The sequence below is a fragment of the Pipistrellus hanaki genome, assembly GCF_964339955.1.
Source record: "Pipistrellus hanaki genome assembly, chromosome: 2".
Lineage (NCBI taxonomy): Eukaryota > Metazoa > Chordata > Mammalia > Chiroptera > Vespertilionidae > Pipistrellus > Pipistrellus hanaki.
The window spans coordinates 43,702,793-43,725,729 of record NC_140504.1 but is presented as its reverse complement, the minus strand read 5'-3'; the positions used below and the strand labels follow the sequence as shown (position 1 = coordinate 43,725,729).

Below are 22,937 nucleotides of genomic sequence, written 5' to 3'. Positions count from 1 at the left end.
TACTTTGAAACAAACATATCCAGTAGACTATAGAATGCAGTAATCAAGGAAGTGAAGATTCTAGATTGAATTTGAACATTCTGTTTGAGTTAGTTTGGCTCTTTTCCTCTAAATTGAAGTCCATATTATGAAAATATACTGTCAAAGCTGAAAAAATATCTTAGAAAACATCCAACTAACACATTTGAAGTGTGTATGCCATATTTTTTATGGAAGGACCCAGTCACTGTTTTCTAACAAACCATTTCACTTCCTCTCTTCATATTATTCCTTATCCACTTGGGTTGAGGGGAGAATCTATAAAAACTTGTTAAAAAATATCTTTCTAAGTCTTAAACATTCTAACACCTATGTTAGTGCAAAGAAACCCATTATAACTGAAAACCATGGAACAGTAGGCAAAAAAATTGATCCTAAAATATGAATACATTATAAAAACTTATACAAATCACTATGTATTTAATTGCTTCTTGAGTAAGAAACTAGAAAAAAAAAAAAAGTCTAGTCTGGTTCTGCTACTGAGTAAAACATTTTCCTTTCTCTAGACCTCAAGTTCCCATCACCTGACATTCAAGCTCTTATATCACAGAGGTGCACAGATGAGCTGATGTTTGTTAAATTATATGATGATTCTCAAACATCATTGAAGATAAATATAATCTATTACCAGTGAGTACTATGAAAGAACAGTATAAGCCTATGAATGAATTGTCCATAGTAACTCCTACAGGTCGATGATTTTATTGTTAAAATACTGATTAAAATAGTTATTTGCCAAGTGTCTTCCTAAACTCAAAGGGAGTAACATTAGGCTAAAGCTTCTTAAAGCAATGTGCACTTATTTACACTTGCATAACTTCAACACATTCTGGGCATGAGAATAAGCAAAGGAGACATTTACTTGGGTTAAAGAAAATATTATCAGAACAGGATACATTTTTTCTATGGATCCATTCTGTTAAAATGTGAAAAACATTATTCCAACATTTTATTATAAAATACTTTCTATTTTACCTGTTTATCAATCTGCTTTATCTAATTATCAATTAAACACCATTTCCGAAGGGCTTACCGATTTCTTCTATGGTTTTGTACAGAAAGGTTAGAAGAATGAGTGCAGGTGATAGAATTGAATAAATAGTACTTAAAGGCAAGCACCAACCCTGTATCTATTACAAAACACATGTCCTTAAATACCTCCCTATCACTAAAGCAAATGAACAGAACTTCTCCATTAGCAGCCCCAGTCCTTCTCATAACCAGCTGCCTTTGGGACACTTTACTCTCTCAAGACTCTTAATGTATAGAGTATAGTGGCAGGCACACACTAAACATATTATTTTCAAATTCAATTTTTCCTTTTTTTAATAACTAAAATTCTTAGTAATGTCTTCAAAAATTGATTAAATCTTTTGAAGAATGTTCTGTACTACAGAATTTTTTTTTTAGTATCATTCTGAGGAATGTTAAGTATTCATTTTAATTCCTCTAGAGAAAAATTTGAGAAACAAAATTATTGCACATCAAATGCTTCAAAATTCTGGCATGTAAAAATGTTAATTAAAATGTTAGTTATAATAACATCAATTTTTGACAAGTTAAGTTCATAAAAACAACTGTTAACATTTTATGATTAAGTAAACTTAATACACATATGTCAAAGCACACAAGATAGTCAACAAATTTTATAGGACTATGGGAATGATTATGCTGTTTAAATGATTACAATGACTTACAGCAATCAGAACTTTGCTTTTATAAAATAGAGTTAATCAGATCTATGACTTACTTAATAACAATCACTTGATCAAAAATGTAATACATAATTATAACATTGTTCTTATGGGAAAATGAAATTTGCTTTTCTAAGAATACAAAGTAATAACAAAAAAGTAGAAACAATTTATATTGTTTAACATCTGGGCTCCATATTCATAAATATGAAAATCTCAAAACATAGGGTAGAAGAAAAAAGTAAGTAAAGGGGAGAGAAGAAAGGAATTTATTTTTTTTCTTTTTTAAAAATATATTTTATTGATTTTGTACAGAGAAGAAGGGAGAGAGATAGAGAGTTAGAAACATTGATGAGAGAGAGTCATCATCAATCAGCTGTCTCTTGCACACCCCCTACTGGGGATATGCCCGCAACCAAGGTACATGCCCTTGATCTGAATCGAACCCGGGACCTTTCAGTCCCCAAGCCAACGCTCTATCCATTGAGCCAAACCGGTTTCAGCAGAAGAAAGGAATTTCAAGCCCAAATTATAATTATTGTAAATTAACTTCTTTGTTACTCAACTAGAGTGACTTATTTAAATTTATATAAATATGCATATTTTTGCATTTTTAAGAAGAAAAGTAAATTTTTTCCTAGTGACCCAGTCAAAATGATCATAATTTCAACTGTGATATTGATTTGCTAAAAGGTTACCAATAAAACACTGAGATTCTAAGGGGGGGAAAAAAGTAACTGATTAATAATTACAGGACCCAATTAAACATATTTTAACAAAATTTTATTTTATATTAAAATATGTATATATACACACATACTGTATATAATATACTTTCATCTCATTTATTTATTGATATATATATATATATATATATATATATATATATATATATATATATATTTTTTTTTTTTTTTTCATTTTATGTCTGCTTATAAGTGAAAAAGTTCATATATCTGCCTGAATTGTAAGCCTGGATATGATGCAGTAGTCATATATTCATGCAAGTAAATTTAAAAATAAAAATCCAGGATAAGATAATAACATACTATGTTTTTAGAGTTTTATTTCCCAGGTTCCCAAAGAACTTCATAAACTTGAAGCCTCACAGCAATCCTGCTAGCTAAATACAGTAAGTCTTCCCTTAACATCGTTAATAGGTTTTTGGAACAGCGGCAAAATAACTTATAATGAAACCAGTTTTACCATAGGCTAATTGATATAAACAAGAGTTACATTCCTACAGCATCTCATCATAGTTAAAATGACTTTGAAGAAAATAGCATTATTCAAGGCCCCACTGTATTACAGTACAGTTTAACAAATGGACAGAGCCCAAAAACTTAGATCACATAACCTGGAAGCTGTTCTGTGAGTCCTGTGCTCTGCTTCCTAAGCCACACTCCTCCCAGACTGTCAGATGACTTCTCAAATTCAAATTAGGATTCTAGTTAAGTAACCACCATTCTTCCTATTTATACAACTTGAAAACTACTCAAAAAGAACTCTTTTGAAATGGTGTCCTCATCTTATTCTTTATAATTTTCATGAGATTTAGTGATACAGGTTAAACAGCATAAAAACTAATGTAAAAATAAAAATAAAATGAGTAACCCACAAAGGAATACCTGTTAGATGAATGTGAAAATTCAGTATTAATGTCATGTAAACACAATTAGAAATACTGTTCCAATTCTTCAGACCTTTCTAATATAATATCATGGTGGCAAATTATAGGTGTTGTGTTTTGTGTTGTTTTCCCACTGAGAAATTATGAGTCTTCATTATTAGATTCAAACTAAAATAAGAAGACTCATTCTATTTGTGAAGTGAGAATCCTTCTATAATTTACCTCACAATAAATTAGATCCAGTGTCTCTGGCTACTATCAATTTTCTTTCAAATTTCAGCAGAGATGAGCCAGATGATGCAGCCATAATCGTTATTAAAAGCCACAGGAGATTCAGCTACTAAGATCATTACCTTTAGGCCTCTGTCAGCCTAATTTCAGGACCCCCCGATTCTAAAACCCATTGCACATAAAACATCTGCAGGGCTTTAAAAAGAGTCTAAGATTTCCCTTTCTATTTTACAATAAACTCTCCTTTAATCTCAAAGAATTGGAAGTTGTTGGGCAGAAAGCTATGTTATCCCAAGTCTTCTGATGCCAGTGACCTGAGTAGCTATACAAGTTGCTGTTGATAGAAAACTATGAGGATTTATTTTATATGAAGTTGTTTTTGCTCATGACATGACAGCTGATTGGTAGATATCTTTCATGAGAAAAATACATCTGTCTCTTTCACCAGAAGGTGGGAAATTCTGCAACACTTGGTCACACTACAGACATGGCTAACATTGGGGGAGGCAAACAGAAGAAGGTGCAAAGCTCAGAGATGGGAAAGAACCCAGGACAACAATCCCATAGTAAATGGCACACATCATTCAGGGCTGACTTTAAGGGATCTCTTGTGAGCTTAATGATTTACTGTGCTTTTTTTGAGTCATTAAAAAAATTCTTATGATATTATTCTCTGTTAATAGCTCAATTTTCAGGTGGTTTTTGTTCCTGCACATTCTTGATATACCAATTAAAAATAAGTCGTCGGTTAGTGGGCTAAGAAAATTGATTTGAAGCCCTTTAAATCTCACTGCCCTTTTCCAATTATAGCTTTGGCCATTTTAGAGTTTAAGTTAGAGAGATACATTTTCTAGTGATAAAAACAAACCTATAAGATCCTTTATGAAAATGATACAATACTACATACCATTATCTTTTATAATTTATTTATTGATTTATTTTTTTAATCCTCATCTGAGGAAATGTTTAGAGCAGAAGAGGGGGGAGGGGTTTGGAGAGAGAGACAAATATCAATGTAATAGAATAATGGGAAAGTAGAAAGATCATTTACCACATGAAAACAAATTTAAAAAAATCTACTTTGTCAATGTATTGGTTAGAATTTTGTAGAAAGAGATTAATCTATAAAACTTTTTTTTTTTCTGAATGGAATCTTATATAATGAAGAGCTAATATGCTAATTAGACTGAACAGCCGAAGGATCTTCTGGACATCATTCCAGAGGACCTTCCAGATGAAGCCAGGGCTGTGAGGACCAAGCCCCTTGCATGAATTTTGTGCATTGGGCATCTACTATATTTATAGTTACCGATCTCTTAGATGTTTACTCTAGTTTCCAGTTACTTATTTAAATTTGAAGTAATCATCCTTTGTCATCATTAATATATTGTAAGAATGGCATTCAGCCTGCCTATTGTTTTGTTTGGTCTATTGTGATTTACAAGTTAAAAAACATTACTATCATTTAGAGATATTATGTGCAAATCCAGGTTTCTAACTGGTTTGAAAAATTAATCATTCCCATTTTAATCCACCACTCTGGGATAATGGAGCTACAGAGAAAAAACAAGATACTGAATGGCTGTTTATATCTAAAAAAATAAATTGACCATTACTAATGATAATAGTGACAGATAAGGAGAAGGAGGAGGAGGCCAAGGTGAATGAGGAGACAGATAAAGAAGAGGAGGAAGGAGAGAGAAGAAAAGATGGAGGAAGTGCAAGAGAAAGAACTAGAAAAAAGAAAATGGTTTTTGCTGTTTTGCTTTTTGTAATAAAAAAAAAAAGGAAAGCCAGTTTTATTTAGATTTGCTAAATTTCTTTTTGATGGTATATTTTCCTAGTATTATATGAAATAAACCAATATTATTTTTAGAAACTCTATAGAGAGCTCCACACATCACTCAGTATAGTGTGAGAGGGCCATAAATAATAGATGAAGTGAAACTGAATTATTAGAAATGTATTGATCTAGAATCAATTTAAATAAATTAGAGCAAGTATGCTGATTAAGTTAGCCTGCACTTCCCTGAGAACAACATCTCTGCAGCATGTCTTACAATGGAAATTCATTTGTGAGTCCAAAGCCTAGAGTTAAGTGAGTAACATGAACCATCATTAAGAGTCTCTAAGTTCTTTATTTACAACATTCTTCCTTAATATTCTGAACTAAGAAATAGTTTAGGTAACGCTGAATATGCTCAGAATTATTATTTTCTTCATTATGAGATGGGCACAAAAGGGCATTTTTATATGTAGGTTGGGAGATTTACAGGACAGCTCTGGCAAAAAGTGAAAATAACCTTGTTAGGATTAATAAATATATCACTGGCAGGAGCCAAGTCAACTGACTTGTCTCCTGTTCTTCACCAATGACATATAACAGCCACTCAATTGTAAGATCAGCTCAAGCTCCAAGTAAAGTCTTCAACTTTGAGAAGTATTTCCTTTATGAAAGGGAGCTGATAAATCACATTCACTATCAAAAAATCTGTGTACAAAATGTTCTTTGATGAGCAATCTTTAAGAGTCCCAAGATTCCAGAAAGCCTCACAGAGCTGGCAGCCTTATTCTGGAAGTCCTGCATTACAGGTAATCTGATGACTGGGAGGGTGGGCCACAGGCACACACCTCGGCCTGCTGTGGAGTAAAGAGAAGCAAGTATGCAGGACCAACACGCTGGGATCAAGGAAACTCTCCAGGGAACTGGCTGTTCCCCTTTCAAATGTTACCTCCCTAAACTCTCCATGTGTTCAAGCCAGATTTTTCAAGGCTTTGAACACCACATGAAGCTAACACGATTAACAAAGGCAAAGGAAGAATGCTCTCTATAAGTCTTGGGTAGAGGTCAAAGAGACCAAATTCAAGGACAGTTAACAATCAAGATCAGAACAGAGGAACACTCCATGGAATTAGAATTTTTTCCCTTAACCATAAGGGGGAAATAAAGTTTCTTAACATTTATTAAGAACCTAGCATATGTTGGAATTTGTGCTTGGCACTGAGTGTCTGCTCTCTAAGATCTTGAAGTCTATAAAGGAAGAAAGATACAACAGCAAAAAGTGATCATACATCTCAAGGCCAGGTCATTATCTTAAAGTGAGTGTAACATACACTAACCTGAGGGGTTTTCAGTATTTGCACACAGATAATACTGTGTGCCACAGGTTGTGAAAAAACAGCTCTCAAGCTGACAAAGGTGCATGGCGAGCCCAATAATCAAGGCAGATTGACTCTTAAAAACAGGCCTCTCCACTAGAGCAAAGGAAAACACTTTGCCCCAGAAGTGGTGTCCTTACTGATACTCTCAGTTCCCAAGCAGGTACCATGGAAAGCTTCTCTTTTTCTCACTAACAATGCCAAAAGCATTGCAGATCAGCACTTGAGATTCTTTTAAATGGACATAGAGTATTTTGCTATGTGGATATGCTACAATTTATTGAGCCAGTTCTCCTCTGGTGAGTGTTTAGGCTGCCTACAGTACTTTGCAACCATAAATGAATATGCTGACTCTTCAACAAGTGTGGTTCACTGTTATTTTTTTTTATTTAACTTGGGAAATAAAAGAAAAGGTATCCCCACAAATTAAGGGGAAGGTAAAAAATGAGAGATAAGCCTTAGCTGGTTTGGCTCAGTGGCTAGAGATCAGCCTGTGGACTGAAGGTTCTCCGGTTTGATTCTGGTCAAGGACACATGCCCTGGTTGCAGGCTCAATCCTCAGGGGACATGCAGGAGGCAGCTGATCAATGATTCTCATCATTGATGTCTCTATCTCTTTCCCTCCCCCTTCCTCTCTGAAATAAATAAAAAAATAAAATTAATAAAAAATAATATAAAAATAAAATAAAAAATGAGAAATAAATGCTGAAGTCTACAGATTTTTAAATCTGTAAAGGGTCCATCCTTGTGCTGCTTGGGCAGGCTTAGGCAGGAGCACAGACAGCCTGAAGTCTGTCCATGGAAGAGCATGTTCTCATCCTGTCATCTATTCATATATTTGAATAGTGGATATTCTCACAGTCCCTGGAGACTACCATATGCATGTTAATAACCCAAAAGCACTAAGAAAAAAGGTAGACAAAATGTTGCTTTGCATTATTTCAGATTATTACTTGTACAAATGAACCCTCAACAAAACTATAACAAACTCATGAAACAAAGAGATTCAAACTCAGACACTCTAAACACTTGTGTGCCCATGACTAGCTAGGTATCGGTAGGTATCTTTATACATGTCATGTAATCCTCATGATAAGTATTAACATCTCCATTTGTAGATGAGAAAAGGGAAATTTAGATAGATTGAATTCTTTGGGCATGTCCCAATATGTTGTTAGTAAATTTCAGGGTTAAAATTTGCACCCAAGTTCCTTGTCATTTCCAAATTATCATTCTGTTAACTGTCCTGTGACTGATAACTCCTAGCTACAATGCTGGACTGGCATTCCATTAAATTAAATGGTAGGCTTTGCTAACTAGTGGAACTCAGTGTTGGTGTGTGTGTGTGTGTGTGTGTGTGTGTGTGTGTGTGTGTGTGTGAAATAGAGAGAATGGAATGTTATCATGCTTTATTTCGTTAGAAGAAGTTTAAAATAAATACCATATTTTTCTGGGACTGGAAACACAATCACATTTGTTACTTAAAACACAGAGAGAGCAAATAAAATATGCATATATGCTTTAAATACATTAATTATATTATGGCAGCAATCCTAAGTAAACCAGAAAATAAATGAGAAAACTCAACACAGAAGGATAAGTGATAAAATGATACTAAAATGATTGTTATTAAAGTATTACCAGAATATTGTGCAGTAAATGTGGCCTCTTCCTTATGATAGTGGCTTCTGCTGCTTCTAATTTGTGGGAAATTTTAAAATATAGTATTTTGAAAAATTGTTTTAAAGTGTACAGATGCCTAAAAAATAGGTGTTGTGTAGCATGGCATAAAAATGTCTTCCAACATTTACTTCTTACTCCACAGGGCCCACTGGTCCCTGTACATCCCTGCCTTCTAGTAATCAAGAGGGGAGACAGTATAGATAGGACTGGACCTGGGAGTGAGAGAACCTGGGTTCCTCTCCCTCCTTGGCTGAGTATTAGCCATGAACTGTTACTTCTAGATGTTTCCTCATTAATAAGACTGGGGATAACAGCCCTTGTTATGAGGCTCAAATAAGATATACGTATAGGAAAACACTTTAAAAATGTGAGGGTTATGTATAAATGTGAGTATATATAGCTTGACTCAAAGGGTCAAATGCTGCTATAGATGAGACACTGATGGGCAAGGTTGAGAATTTATATCTTTTTAGGTGATTTCAGCAGCTACTCAGATAAAGATGAAAGAGCCCTAGATTCAGAAGAAATGAAACTGGGCCAAAGTAATTTTGATTATGAACAAGAAATAACTAATAAAAATATAAACACCAGGTGATATATGCATAGGAAAGAAAAGACCTCTAATTCAAATATGTTATTCTGTAAAATCTATAGGGTAGTTTGTAGGCAAATCTATAGGGAAGACAAAACAGCTCAACCAAGGTCACTCATTAATGGCAGGCCAAATATCTCATTAGGACCCAAGTTTTTCTAAAAACTGTTTTTCTGCTCATCTCACCTTAAGGCAAGAAAGTAGGTTTCACCATAATCTTTATTTTTTATCCAAAGAGAAATTTATGGGCCATCTGACCAAGAAGTAGGTTCCCTGCTGTTTTAGGTTCATGTCTTATTATTATTATCATTATTGTGGGAAAATACATAAACGTTAAATTTATGTTTTAACAGTTTTTAGCTGAATATTTTACTGAATAACACTCACAATACTCCTTTTTGGGGCACAGACTGAATTCTAGAAAGATGAAGTGACTTGGCTAAAGATGATCCAAAAAAGAATCCTGGCTTTCTGGCTCCTGCCCAGTACTCTGCTCCAATTACCACAGTTCCTACCGTCTTTCTCAGGGTACTGGTCTCACTGTTGCCTTGTGTCAGGAAATTCTACTAGTGTGCTCTGCAAAATGTTTTATTTTCTTTCTAACTGACCATTTCAGTAGAAATCTTCAACCTTTCTTTGTGAGACAATTTACTTCTATGAAAGAGAGGCTATGATTAAAGATAGCTGAGGGTTGTGCTAAATCTGAAAAAAGAAATATTCAGATTTCTGTATGAGGAGGTACTGAGGAAGGGAAGAGTGAGGAAGACTGATATAATGTTGTACCTAAATCAAGCTCCATCTGCAAAGTTCTTGAACCATTTTAAAAGTGATTAATCACTTAGGGGCCCTATATGTCCACTATCTCTTCAGATGTGCCCAAGCTTACTATAGTAGAACTCTGCCCGAGTATGCCAAACAAGATACAGTTAGCCTTGAAAAACAGTGATTATAACTGTCCAATTGGTGACACTTCTAAAACACATCAGTACTCTATTTATAAAATGGTTATTTGATTGGTTCTTTAGCAAAAGATCACTTCCATTGATCAACCAATGCTTATTTAAGGTCTATGGACTCTAAGTTTACTCACCTTTAGTGTCCAACACTGGGATTATTACTACAAAAGAGATTAAAGATTATGACACAATTGATGAATAACACATGGAGGGGAGATCAAGTGTTAAGCTAGTAGACATTATGGTTGAAATATAAACCGTGACAGAACCGCTTCTCAAACCATGAAAGAAAAGCCCTACAACAACTTTAAATGGTTTGGGGACATCCTGATGTGAAATGAGGAGGAAAGAAAGTACACAATGTAGCCGGGGAGGGCAGAATCATAAATAGATCCCGCTACACAAAAGCCTCTGTAACTTAGGGATCTAACCTTCACATTCTTCAGCTTTCCTCACTAGTAAAATGGGAGGTATCCAACATGTCCCACCTGGCTCACAAAGAAGTGAGTTCCTAATGAGAACATGTGTGAAACTATGTTGGAACACAGTGTTACCAGGGCAGATTATTACATAAACTCTGTTCACTTGATTATCACCTGCAGTGAGCTGGATGCTGTAACACAGAAAGAAACTGCTTTCCAAAGAAACCTATTTTCCAATGAGAAGGGGAAAACTGTTAAGACAATTCTAAAGCTACTTCTCAACAAGATGATGATATTTGGAAGCATTTCTTAATCCATGCAAACATGAAATTGTTTAACAAACATGCACACCATTTTGGGCTTGGGCAGTCTTTGATCAATCAGTTAAAACCAGTTTTGTCAGTCCCCTCCCTTTTATTTGAGCTCTGTTCATATTATAGTCCACTACAAAATAAACTTTGAACATTCCTGAACCTTTTGAATTTTTAAAAAATATTTCCATATTTTAGAAAAGCTATATATAAAAAAGTGTGCTTTTTGTTTTTTCTCAACATTTTAAACCAGAATATTTTTGGACTAGTTCAGGGCTCTGATGGTTTTAGAGGTTTCCTTTTGGGAAAAATGCTTCTAATAAATATACATGTATGAATAAATTATAATCCATGTTATAGAACCTAAATGTATAAACAAGTTTAGCTCTACCTTAATAAATGAAATTTTAATTTCTTATTATAGATGCTATGTTTGCGATTTTATTCATTAAAAAAAAAAATCACACCTTAATGTTTACTTTTTTGAAATAATGAACCAGGTAATCATCCTCCATTCAAGGGACTGCAGACACCTATCCTATGATTATGATCATTCTTGCTGGCATAATGCTTTACACTTTTCAAAAAGTTACACACAAAAGACCTCCTAATAGCATGAGCCAGGCAAGAACACATAGGCTGAAATTGCTAGGAGCCAGCCTTTGGTTCCCAGATCTGGGGTTTTTCCATTCAATGGCACAATTCCTGTGTCTGGTTCAGTATTAAATATTCAAGAACAAAATGTTCTTAGAGGTCAGGGAGAAATTTTCCATTGTGCAAATATGGATCATTCAGCTTTGGATGGGGTGGAATCCCTGAGGGTGTTGAAGATGATGCTGGTATTGGGAATCAGGTTTAATGGCCCATCTATTGACTCTGGGTGTTCTTACCGTCCAGGTGGCTGACTTGGCGGTGCTGGACTGTTGGAAGGACACATCGAAGCTGTGCGGTCCTGGGTAGTCGGTGTTGGAGGGGATGGCAGGTGATGGTGAGAGGGCGTCGAAGGTGGAGCTGGGCTGCGCATAGGGCGAGGGTGCCGTGACACTGTTCTGAGCGTGATCTGTGTTGTAGGGGCTGGTGGATGAGGAACCATTCTGAATCTGCTGGTCCATGCTGTTCAGGAGCCCCAGGTTCGTGTACTGTGGCTGCAGGACACCCAGAAACCCCAATGTTAGCCATTTAAGCAGCAGATCATTGCTTCAAAAAAGGCATCGTTTGGTGCATGTATTCCACAGAATTCAACCTCAGGTCCCTAATGTTAGAGGTAAAATGTCCAATTGGTGTCACACAATCCGAAACAAGAAACATATCAGGCATGTGTGTGTGTGTTGTACTGATCTGCACAGATCACACAACTCTTAACATGCAGCCTTTGAAGACTGTGGTCTTCTCAAGAGCATTTGAAAGTAGAAAACAAGGTTGACAGAAGATGATTTTGCTTTAGGGGGTGGGCACACAGTGCAATATACAGATCTTGGAACATGGGAATCTGCACTTGAAATCTGTATGATCCTATTAACCAATGTCACACTGATATATTTAAATAAAAAAAGTAGAATATGTGCTTATTCACAAATGGGGCCAAAAAGTACCCAGTACTGAGTAGCTGGTTAGGAATTCTTTAAAACCCAATGAATATGGCCTGTTCTCCCTTTCCTTTATTTCCTTTGTATGCTGCTCAGAATGAGAGAGACCACTGAGTAGACATGTTCTCCAGGAGATTGAAGCATCAAATTATTTTATATGGGGCGTATACATTATCTCGTTTTATAATTCTAAATTTGTCCCAGGGTATCCATTGCTCCCCCAAGGGCTAGTTTCATAAAGCCTGGAGGGACATGGGTAGTAGGGTAAGAGAGAGTCACCTAGATATTTTAAAAGGTAATATGCCTGTATATCATCCAAATGCAACCCAATTTTTTATCTGCTCTTTCATTTCCTAGCAGTTTATTCTCTATAGAGTAGAATATGTATAAGAGAAATATCATATAGTGATGATTAAAATTCTATGTTGGATGTAATTTAGAGGTCCGTTTGCTCATGCAGCTCTTCTGCCAGAGGTGTTAATGTCTACAGAGCTGAGCGCAGAGGAGGGACTCAATAAGATGCTAATGGAAAGAATGAATTAATTTCTTCTAACTTAAGCTGCAAGACAACTTTACTGTAAGACTATGAGAAAAAGGGAGTAATTTGCTCAAGCATTGTCTGATAGCAAAGAATGGGGATTCTGAAACCAAATCTTCTGACTCCACGTCTAGGCCCTTGCCCATAACATCACAACTGTCAGCAATTCAAATCACTCCTAAACCTGAGGCAAAGTGGACACATTTCCAGAAGGGCCTAGTCTACTGTGTCCCCTTTGTGAGACCTTCTGACACACTGAAATCTCACTGTTTCCACCACTTCACTAAGGGAAGCCAAACTGAAGTCAAGAAGAAGAAGGTGGTTCTGTGGTATTGTAGTTCCTGTTTTATAAAGGAAAAGAGTTGCCTGGCTCTTCAGTTGATATACAGGGTGGGGCAAAAGGAGGTTTACAGTTGTTCTTATTGAAAATTCAGCAATTAATAAATAAGAATGCAAGAATAAATTCTGTTTCTTGCACTCACCACTTTTGCCCTACCCTGTATAACTCTGAGAGTTCCAGATTAAGTCAGACAAACTCACAGAAAAATAGATGCTTTAAAAAGTTGAATTAAATTACCATTTCATGAAAGTATTTTACTAAGCCTGATGCATTTCACTTCATGTGGGAGGGCAAACGGACTCTGCCATTCCATTCAGTCCAGAGAGCATCTGTCTAAATGTTAACGGTCGCCTGCTCATTCCATTACATTTATACATTCGCATTCCACTGCCGAATGCCACGTCCCCATTTGCTCTGCAAATGACTATTAATCTCTTTACACTTATCCCCATGCTGACAAGAGCAGCTGTTTGTCTTGCCTTCTCTCCCCTCTAACTTCTGCATTGATTCCTCTCCTCTCCTCCACCTTCAGCTTCCTCAATTGACAAGGGCAGTAAAACTGTAGGTAAGACAACCAGAGGAGGGAAAAAAATACAACCCATACAGAGCATCCAAACCCTGGCTAAAGTAAAGTTGTTAGGTTTCCAAGACTGTGGCAAGAGCCCTGGAAGGGGGTTGAGAAGATATTATTTGTGTTCAATTTAAGGGTCAGTATACACAGTACTTGTGATGTCCTCTGGGAATCAGATAATGCTTCCAGAGGCACGCGCTTCCCCACAGCAGCACAATTAGGGAGGCAGCCGTCCCTGACATAAAGGACAAACACTCCGAGGAACACTTTCTCACAGGCAGTAAAATGCCGGCTGGGCCACCCCTTTCGCCTTCCTTCCAGCTACACAGAATGGAACTTCAGCTAATTGTGGGCTTGGATGAGAACAAAGGAACATGGCCCTTTGAATTCCCCCCCCCCCCCAATATGTGTAAAGAGTAAAGTATTGGGACCCAGCTTTAAAAGCCAATGAGCAAACACTCAGTGCTTCTCTTAAGGAAAATGGAAACTCCATTTACCCTGGAGGCACAAAGGAGACCCCTGGACTGAACATATTGGGTGGTCCGAAAACAGCAGAAACTGTCTTCCAAAAGTGATTAATAATATGATTTTGAGGGCCATCATTTTTAATTCCATACAGCTCCAGAGGCAATATTTTACATAACCAAAGCAAATGCCTCCATTTATAACTTAAAGCTCAATTACTAAGGCTGGGGGTGGGGAGGGGGGAAGGCTGCTTACTATCCAAGGTAAAAACTTGAAAAACACATTTCAATTGAATTATTTCTCAAATTTTTACTTTAAATAAATATAATCCAAGTGGTATACACAACAAGCTTAAAAATAACAATAGAATAAAACCTAAACTATTAACTATGAATTGCATGGCCCTGAACATAAACAACAACAAACAAAGAAAAAACTGTATTATTAGAAATCTACTTGGATACTTTTCACAGCTTCATTAAAAATCAATGCCATGAACCTGCCATAGGAAACAGTGCTTTTGAAGATAATTTTAAAAAGCATTTAGTTAGCATCAATAAAAATTTATTAGCTTATATTTTTTATTTGAAGAGAGAGTGGACATATGGACGGCATGCGATTAGAGGCAAGAACAGACCAACACTGCAAAGAAGAATAAGTGTCACATGGGAAGGACCTACAAAATAATTTGCAGAGCTCATTTCAAAATTAAAATGCAGGGCCTCTGGTTCATAAATTATGAAGTGTGCCGAAATGGTGACAGCAGAGCATGAAACCAAGCACAGGGCTCTTTGTGGTGGCACTCCACATGCCTGAGGAGCTAGTTCTGTGCCAGGTGAATGTGCACGATATTTGTCCTTTATTTCCCATCAAAGTGAAGCTGATGGGGTGAAAGGAGCAATCCTTGTACCCCTTCTTTACTGCAAGTAATTCCATAAACATGGAGCTGGGATGCTAATTATGCTGGGATATTAATTTAATGACTATTTACAATGACAAAAAAAGGCTCAGGAGTCAGAACAGGACACTTCCATACCAGTCACAAAATGTCCTTGAAAAGTCTATGGGGATTCCCTATGTCCCATGTGTTTCTCATGTAACAAAAACTGTTTATTAAACATTTGAAATAAGATAGGAAGTAGTTTGTTCTTTTCTAAACACTAGGTATCTTAATCTCAGAATAACATTATATACTTTACAGTCAACAAATGAGTAAATGAATGGATGGGATGAATGAATGAAAAATGTTTTCTATCTCTCCCATCACATTCGAAAAAGGTAGCAGTCTTATTTCACCAAAATATAAAAGGTGAAAATGACCACAAATTGTCTGATATTATGGTAAGCCTGATAAAGTAAAACAATCAACTGCCTATGAAATAACTTTGAAATAGGAGACGTACTTCCATAACCCAGGAAAATTACCAACATCTGTAGCTGGAATATATTCAGGTTCATCACAGACTGGCTAATCTGACCACAGAAAGGATGAAACACATTTTGGTCACAGAGACTTAGCATATTTCAGGTAATTACAGAACTGCCTGGGGATATTCTGAAATATGAAGCCAGTATGATAAGTGTAGGTACACCCAAAGGCTGAATCTCATCATTATATAAATATAAAAAAAGAGTAAAACTACCATTGCCAAATCTAGGAAGAGTATTTTCTTGTTTGGTTTTATTCCCCACTCTCCCTCCCCAAAGCCATTTCATTTTCATAGCCATCTAAAGACTCTGATTTATTTCTTCACTAAAATTCAATCTGGATGCTTAAAATTAAAATAACACTATAAAAGATTAGATTTTTCCTGGCTGGTCAACTGCTTTAAAAGTGCCCCATAAATGCAATTTCTTCAATTTCATTTTATGTCTCCTCTCACCTCCCCCCAGTGGATTACACTGTTTAATAATCTTAAATTCTGAATATAACACAAGCCCAAATTCTCTTCTCAGCAACTCCAAAATAATGTATGACTATATATTGCTGTAAATAAAACTCAATATTGAATACCTGGATTATAATTATTTAAAGTTGATGATGCACTTACACTCTTGTAAAGAGATTTAACATCAGAAAAGGATTCCAATAAAATCATTTGACCAGTACAATGGAAACAGGGACTTAGAAATAATTGGTTTTTGAAAATATCACTCTGATTTATCTGTATAAGAGATATTTTATAAGTTCTCTTTCCCAGATAGTACTGTCTATAATAACTAACTATGGCCATATGGCAATAGTAGCCAATAAAACATGGTCAGAAGTTGATAAAAAATGGTAATGAGAGCCAAATCATGGATAGGAGAGGTTACTGTTGGGATATATCATCACACTTTATTTACCTCATTTGAGATGTTCCTTTGTCACAGGAAATAATTACTTGCCCAAATTTCATTTGGTAGAAATTAAATTTATAAATATTTAGTGACTGTTATATGAGGCTAGGGGTTGGTACATTCCTCAGCACTCCTTACTTTTCTGAATAATCCTAGTATGAGAAAGAGCTCTGGAGTTAGACTTGGTGATGGGGATCTAAGTCTCAGCACTGCCACTGATGTACTATGAACCCCTGGGCGAGGTCCTGGAGCAACCTGGGTCTCACCTATCAGGAGATTGATTCTGATGATCAAGTACCACAGTGAGAAATTCTAATATTATTCTAGAAATTCATGCTCATCTGCAAAGCTATTTTAAAATGCCATAAGATGATTTTAAAGAAGATAACTTTTTTCTTTATACTGATTGGCCCAGCCAAATGCAGATATTTCAAATGTTTCAGGCAGCATATATAGTTTCCTGGGCTGATGTAACCTTTCACCTTAGGTTTCATGGAGGAGCTTTTGTGAACAGTCTAAAGCTCTTTCTGGGAAAAGAAAACAGTGTTCTCCATGACACCGGCTTTACAAAACATTCATTTGGAGTATTCTCTGGCAGACAGTACCACATTTTCATCCACAAATATGAGCAGGATAGTGCCTTTTCAACAAGCACTGCCTTAGGGGGAAATACTTGTCATTTTTTTGTCTTCTACCACCTGCCTCACCTCCGAGAATGATAGTTTGTTTTATGCTAGAATTAAACACAATTGACTTAAAGTGCTCCTTTCAAGGTCAAGAATATATTTGTTTTATAGTGTCAAGTTAAAGTACCTTCTTTCCATCCTAAGAATTTATTTAGCATCACTTTTTTCTCAAAACCAGATTTTGTTAGATGTAAAATATTTCACTTCTTTTGTAGTTCAAATGATCTTAAAAGAGTGAATGTTGGGCGTAAAATACACTCAGACCTTGTAATAAACAATATGTAAGAGTAAAGCAATTAACACATACAAATGTAGAAAGACAGTAGGCAGATTGTTTACCAGAATGTTTTATGTTCTGACACAGTGTCAAGATTCCTTTGAGGACCAAGTTTCCACAAACTAGGAGAAGTTTCTAAATGCCCCAACCAACACCAGACAAGGCAGGTGAGATAAATAAACACAGTTGGCTGATGAGGTGGCCACAATGTCAACAAACAGAAGACATAGTATTTGAAAAGCTAAGAATTTGAAATGCATTAAAGTTAAAACTTGATCCAAAGATGGCTAAATTATACTGTGTAAAGCTCAAGTAAAGAAAAATAAACTAAAATTCTATGATTTCAATAAATACTCCCTTCTAGTAATAATGAACAAAATTAAAATTATGTGAATCTCAATTCAGAAATAAACCTACATCATTTTACATACCAGGGAAGCATTGGGCTTAGTAGAGAGCAGAAAGATATAATTTCAGTATTCAGAAATTCTTAATCCAGGTAATAGGAAAAAAAAAATACAGTTTCAGCTTCTTTAAAGTAAACCAGGAGTTATTAAAATTGGAACAAAAGTATGCTTGAAGACACTTTCAATCTATAAAATCACTGTTTTGATATATTTACTTAGCAGACATGATAACATTAAGAAAAGAAAGTACAGACATGAAAACTTTCAGTAAAGTTTAGGCCATTAATATGGAAATGATACCGTGGTGACTTTACTAGTTCATTACTAATGCTTTGTTGGTTTCTCAAGTGAGTCTAAAATATTTTAAACATTTTTTGATAATGTATCTGCCTAGTCCATATCAGAAATTATGACTTAAAACAATACTGTGATTAAATGTGATGAACATTTTCTCACAGGGGACAGCTTTGCTCCCCATGAGCTGAAACTGAAGACATCTCAATTTCAGTAAAATAATTCTACCGTGAAAATTACTTAAAAATCTGAAACATCCATATTCAATCCTCTATATCAAAATAATAGTAGGTATTATGACTGATATTATTATGCATACTCTGATTCCTGACTGTGTTCCTTATGGTGTTCAGTGTTTGCATGTATTTACCCAGTTAATCCTCAAGAGCAAGGTGGCATTACTATCCCATGTTGTATACATATTTCATAGGTGAGGAAACTGAAGCTCCACAAGCTTAAGTAACTTGCTCAAGGTTGTAAGTGTCAGAGCCCAAAGGTGAAACCAGTCAGTCTGGTTGGAGAAGCCGCTTTCTTAAGTAAATCGGAGTTACTCAAATTTCTGACTGAAATCTTTACCTAAAAGTTACACTCACAGCAAGCCTTCCTCTTTTATATCTAAAGAAAATATTTTCTATTTATTAAAGAGAATATAAAGTTTTAACCGTTCTTAGAATGTGTGTAATTGCCAAGAGTCAGAGAGCCAGCTCCTTGGAGCTACCCCCTGAAATGCACTGCAGATCTGATCTCATCACTCCCAAGCTTGAATACCTTGAGTGAGCTCCGATTCTCTTAAAATAAAGTCCCAGGCCTTTAACATGGCATATATTTTACTAATTGAAACACCCTTTTGCTCACTAAAGAAAGACCAAAAAGGCATTTCTTCAAATTTTCAAAAAGTGAAATACTTCTTCAGTCCTCAAATCTTTTGTACATGGAAGCTGTTTCCCAATCACCTAGAAGCCTTTAGCTTCACTGTCATCCCTCAGGGAAAGCCTTCTTTAACCAGATAGGTATTCTCCTTTGTTTTACATTGTCATAACACTCTAACTTTCCATTTGCGTCATGTAATTATAATTATTTGCATTAATAATTTTAATGGAGGATTTCTCTCCTAGACCATACACTTATGAGAATACACTTATCTGGCATGCTTAGTGCCGAGTCTCATATCTGGAACAGTGTCTGTGACAGAGTAGATGCTCAGGAAACATTTATTTAAAAAATACATGTAACACTTTTCAAAATAAAAGCCACTATCAGAAAGTCTTTCTGTTATTCCAGCATAATGAAGTATTCATTTTTATGCTGAAGTCTGTCTCCAAACTGGATTCTCACCTTTTTATAAACTATTGCCTGGTGAACCTTATAGTGCATCTCCAGGAAATCTCTGTGACCTTCACTTTGTGTTTTGCTTTGTTTTGGTAGGTGGGAATTGTGCTTTTAGCTTCAGCTTTTTATGGGAACTAGTAGCAGAATAGCCAGTCCTGTCACTCACAAGGCAATGAGTAATACTTGATAGCTCACACCTAGCTGGGAAGTTTATTAATGAGCTTCTACTTCCTTAAAACAAAACATACACATTTTTTGTGCCAATGCAGTGTGTACTTTTTTTTTTTTTTCCCTACTGATGGTGGTGCTTGTGGCCAAAGCACATTTGACTAGGAAAGAAACTGCTCAGAAAAAAAACTTATGGTAAGACATTTGTTTCTGGTAGATAGGCCACTGAATCAGTCCTTTCCTCTTTACATTCCATAATTTTCTGCCCAGTTAGCCAGAATGCATTTTAGAAGAATGCCATAATTAGGGCACTTACAAATGCATGCTTTGAGGAACTTAGATTGTAGTTTATCAGACTTACCAACCATTTCTTGGAAATGGTCTAAATTCATGACTTCATTCCCCAGACTCCAAAGCTCTCACTCAGAGGTTGAAAACACTAGCCATTACTTACAAGTGGAAAACTGAAGCATGAAACAAGATGTGTGCTTCTCAATCTTATTACTCGATACATATTCAAATGAGGAACACTTCCATGAGTTCCAATTGCTTCTGCTTGTCAAGTTCTTTGCTGATCGATACATTTTCCGTCATATTTGAGGTAATTAAAGTTTTTATTTTTTTACTATGCTTTGTAACTAGACCTGGTGACTTATGTAACATTGGACTGTTCCTTTAAGCTGTCATTTTTAACTGTAAAATAAAAACAGAGTCTTCAGCCATGCAGAAGACATGCCTTACTTTAAAAGACACTCGTCTATTCATTTCATTCTATTTACCCCATTATGAAAGTAACTATCAATCAATCCATTTAATAATTACAACAGCTCATTAGTGTCTGATTTGAACAGACAAAAAAAACAAACAAAAAAAACTGGGACACCATTTTTAAGAACAACATGACCAAGATTTCTCAGATATCCTTTAGTAATAACACCATCGAAAATAAAAAAGGGAAAGTGTTTGCAAATCATCAAGCTTATTCAGCCAGTGCAAACCACCTTGTCTCTGGCGATGATGGAGAGACATACAGGGGACAAAATGAATCAGGGGAACAGTGTGGAAGCAAGTAAACACTTTTAAAGAGACTGCAAAGCCAGATAAAAATCTGATCTGTTCAGTTTATTTTTTTTTTTAAATCAAGCGCACTCTCTGTCCTCATGAGTAATCAATTAAGTGAAAGCAGCACACACTTTACACTGTTTACCTCTGCGAGAGTACAAGCCATTCCTTACTCAGGAAACTGCCCTATCTTTTAAAAATGTTCTTGTGTTCCTGCCACTTGAAGCATAATGGAAATAAATACCTACCTGGGCTCATTACACACACACACACACACACACACACACACACACACACGCACACACACACACACACTTGTGAGATGTCAAGGAAAAGCATATGATTCATTGCATACAGGCAGAGACAGGGTTTGTACAATGTGTGTGATTGCATAGCTCTTTGCACAGGTCAGTCACAAAGAGCCATTTCTTTAAGTATATATAAATATGCTACAGTGTTATCTGAAGATACCACTTCCAGCATACCACACATCCTCTGTCCGCCAAGGGTCTTCAATCTAGAGATGGGGAGAAGGGATCAGGTCCACATGGCCAGTAATGAGGGAGAAGCAGAGAAGCACAAGAGTTCCGAGGACAAGGGGATTATTCTGAACCATGGAAGGATTGGTACATTTTTAGGAGGGTGAAGTCGCCCCCAGCGGAGAATTAAACACTGGAAAGGATTTGTCCTGGAGATAAATATTTGGTTGGTGGTGTTGGGCTGCAGAAAGAAGTCAGGAAAAATCTCTTCTCTGAAATACCACTGTTCTGATATTCAGCCTTTCAAGCTCATTGGGATCTTCTACTGAAATAATTTCCCAGGCCTAAGGCTTAGAAATGGTTACTCCACCCAGTGTAACCATTCTCTGTGTCCATCTTGTAGAATCCTTAGCCTTAGTCCAGTGACAGAGTCTCACATGGTCTATTTAAAAGTAATCAAGCCATTCTCCAAATATCTGATGCTGCCCTTTGAGAGGGTAATGGTTTTCCTTTTAATTCGGGCCCAATCAATAGAATGACACTAATCCAGACTGATTTGAGTAAACAGGACATATTCCTCATTGTCTCTGCGATCTGAGAAAGAATAAACTTGAGAAAGATCACTGCCTGGATTGGAAATGGCCCCTTTGGGTGTTTTGTGCAAGCTTAAAAGGAAAAAGTAAATGCCTGCACAGAGTTCTTCCCAAGGCAAGCTCACTATGGGGGTGGTAATTCTCATGGGGTATTATATTAACTGCACCTATTAGTGGCTTTAGCACCAATAAGAAAGTAGAACAATTTCTTTTGTAGTGTTTCCAGAAGAGCTGACGAGAGTGTTTCATAAATTTCTGCCTCTGGCAACACACCATAAGTTTGACTCAAAATTCCCTCTTTCAGCTTTCATGAATTTTATTTTACTTATTTAATTAACTTTATTTAAGAAACACAGGGGAGATGCGCTTCAAATCACAAGTTTTGTATGATATATCACTTGACACTCCATACACATCCACTAACATTCCAAACATGTTTGATTCTTGCCAGTTATTCCCTCACCTAGAACCAACATGGGCCTTATCTTGACACCAGTGACTGAATTTTAACTTGACAAGTGAATATTATCCCGTGAAGCCATCTTAACTTGAACCTATAGGACAGTCCTATCTTAGCTTGTCTTTGGAAAAGAAAGTTAGTGTGTGTAAACATTATCAAACATGAAATAAGAAAGTTTTCAATTTATTTATTTATTTATTTATTTATTTATTTATTGCAAAAGATGGGAAGGAATGTTTTTTGAATAGCATAGGTGTGCTATACTATAAATCCAAATTTTAAAAAAAATCTCTGGAAGAATACAGTACTGCTTCTGAAAAGACTTTACAGACACTTCATTGAACTACTTATTTCTGCAAAGGAGGCTGTATAACAATGTGATAGTTTGTGGAAATTCATTATTTTCCCTAATGTCTTCACAGAGTTAAAAGTAGGACAATCACATCCCAATATTGTATAATTTTCTAAATATGCTTTATGCAAGTGGAGGATTTGGTGGGTGAGGAAGAGAAAGGAATGAGTTACAAGCTTGGACATTTCTCATTTATCCTAGAGCCCAGTTCTTCCTCCTATCTATTTCCTCCGCCTTTAAATCAAGTCACTGAATTTCCTCCCCCTTGAACCT

The 22,937-nt window shown here is 36.0% G+C and overlaps 1 protein-coding gene across 5 annotated transcripts in view; it reads right to left on the bottom strand.

Moving 5' to 3' along the window:
* The window catches only part of TP63 (tumor protein p63), a 131,879-nt gene that overhangs the window by 60,631 nt on the left and 48,311 nt on the right, over window positions 1-22,937 (bottom strand). For all 5 annotated transcript variants that reach the window (XM_084872583.1, XM_084872584.1, XM_084872585.1 and 2 more), the window contains one exon: window positions 11,608-11,862. In XM_084872583.1, the coding sequence (XP_084728709.1) occupies window positions 11,608-11,862 (255 nt within the window). The remainder of the gene's footprint in view (window positions 1-11,607; window positions 11,863-22,937) is intronic.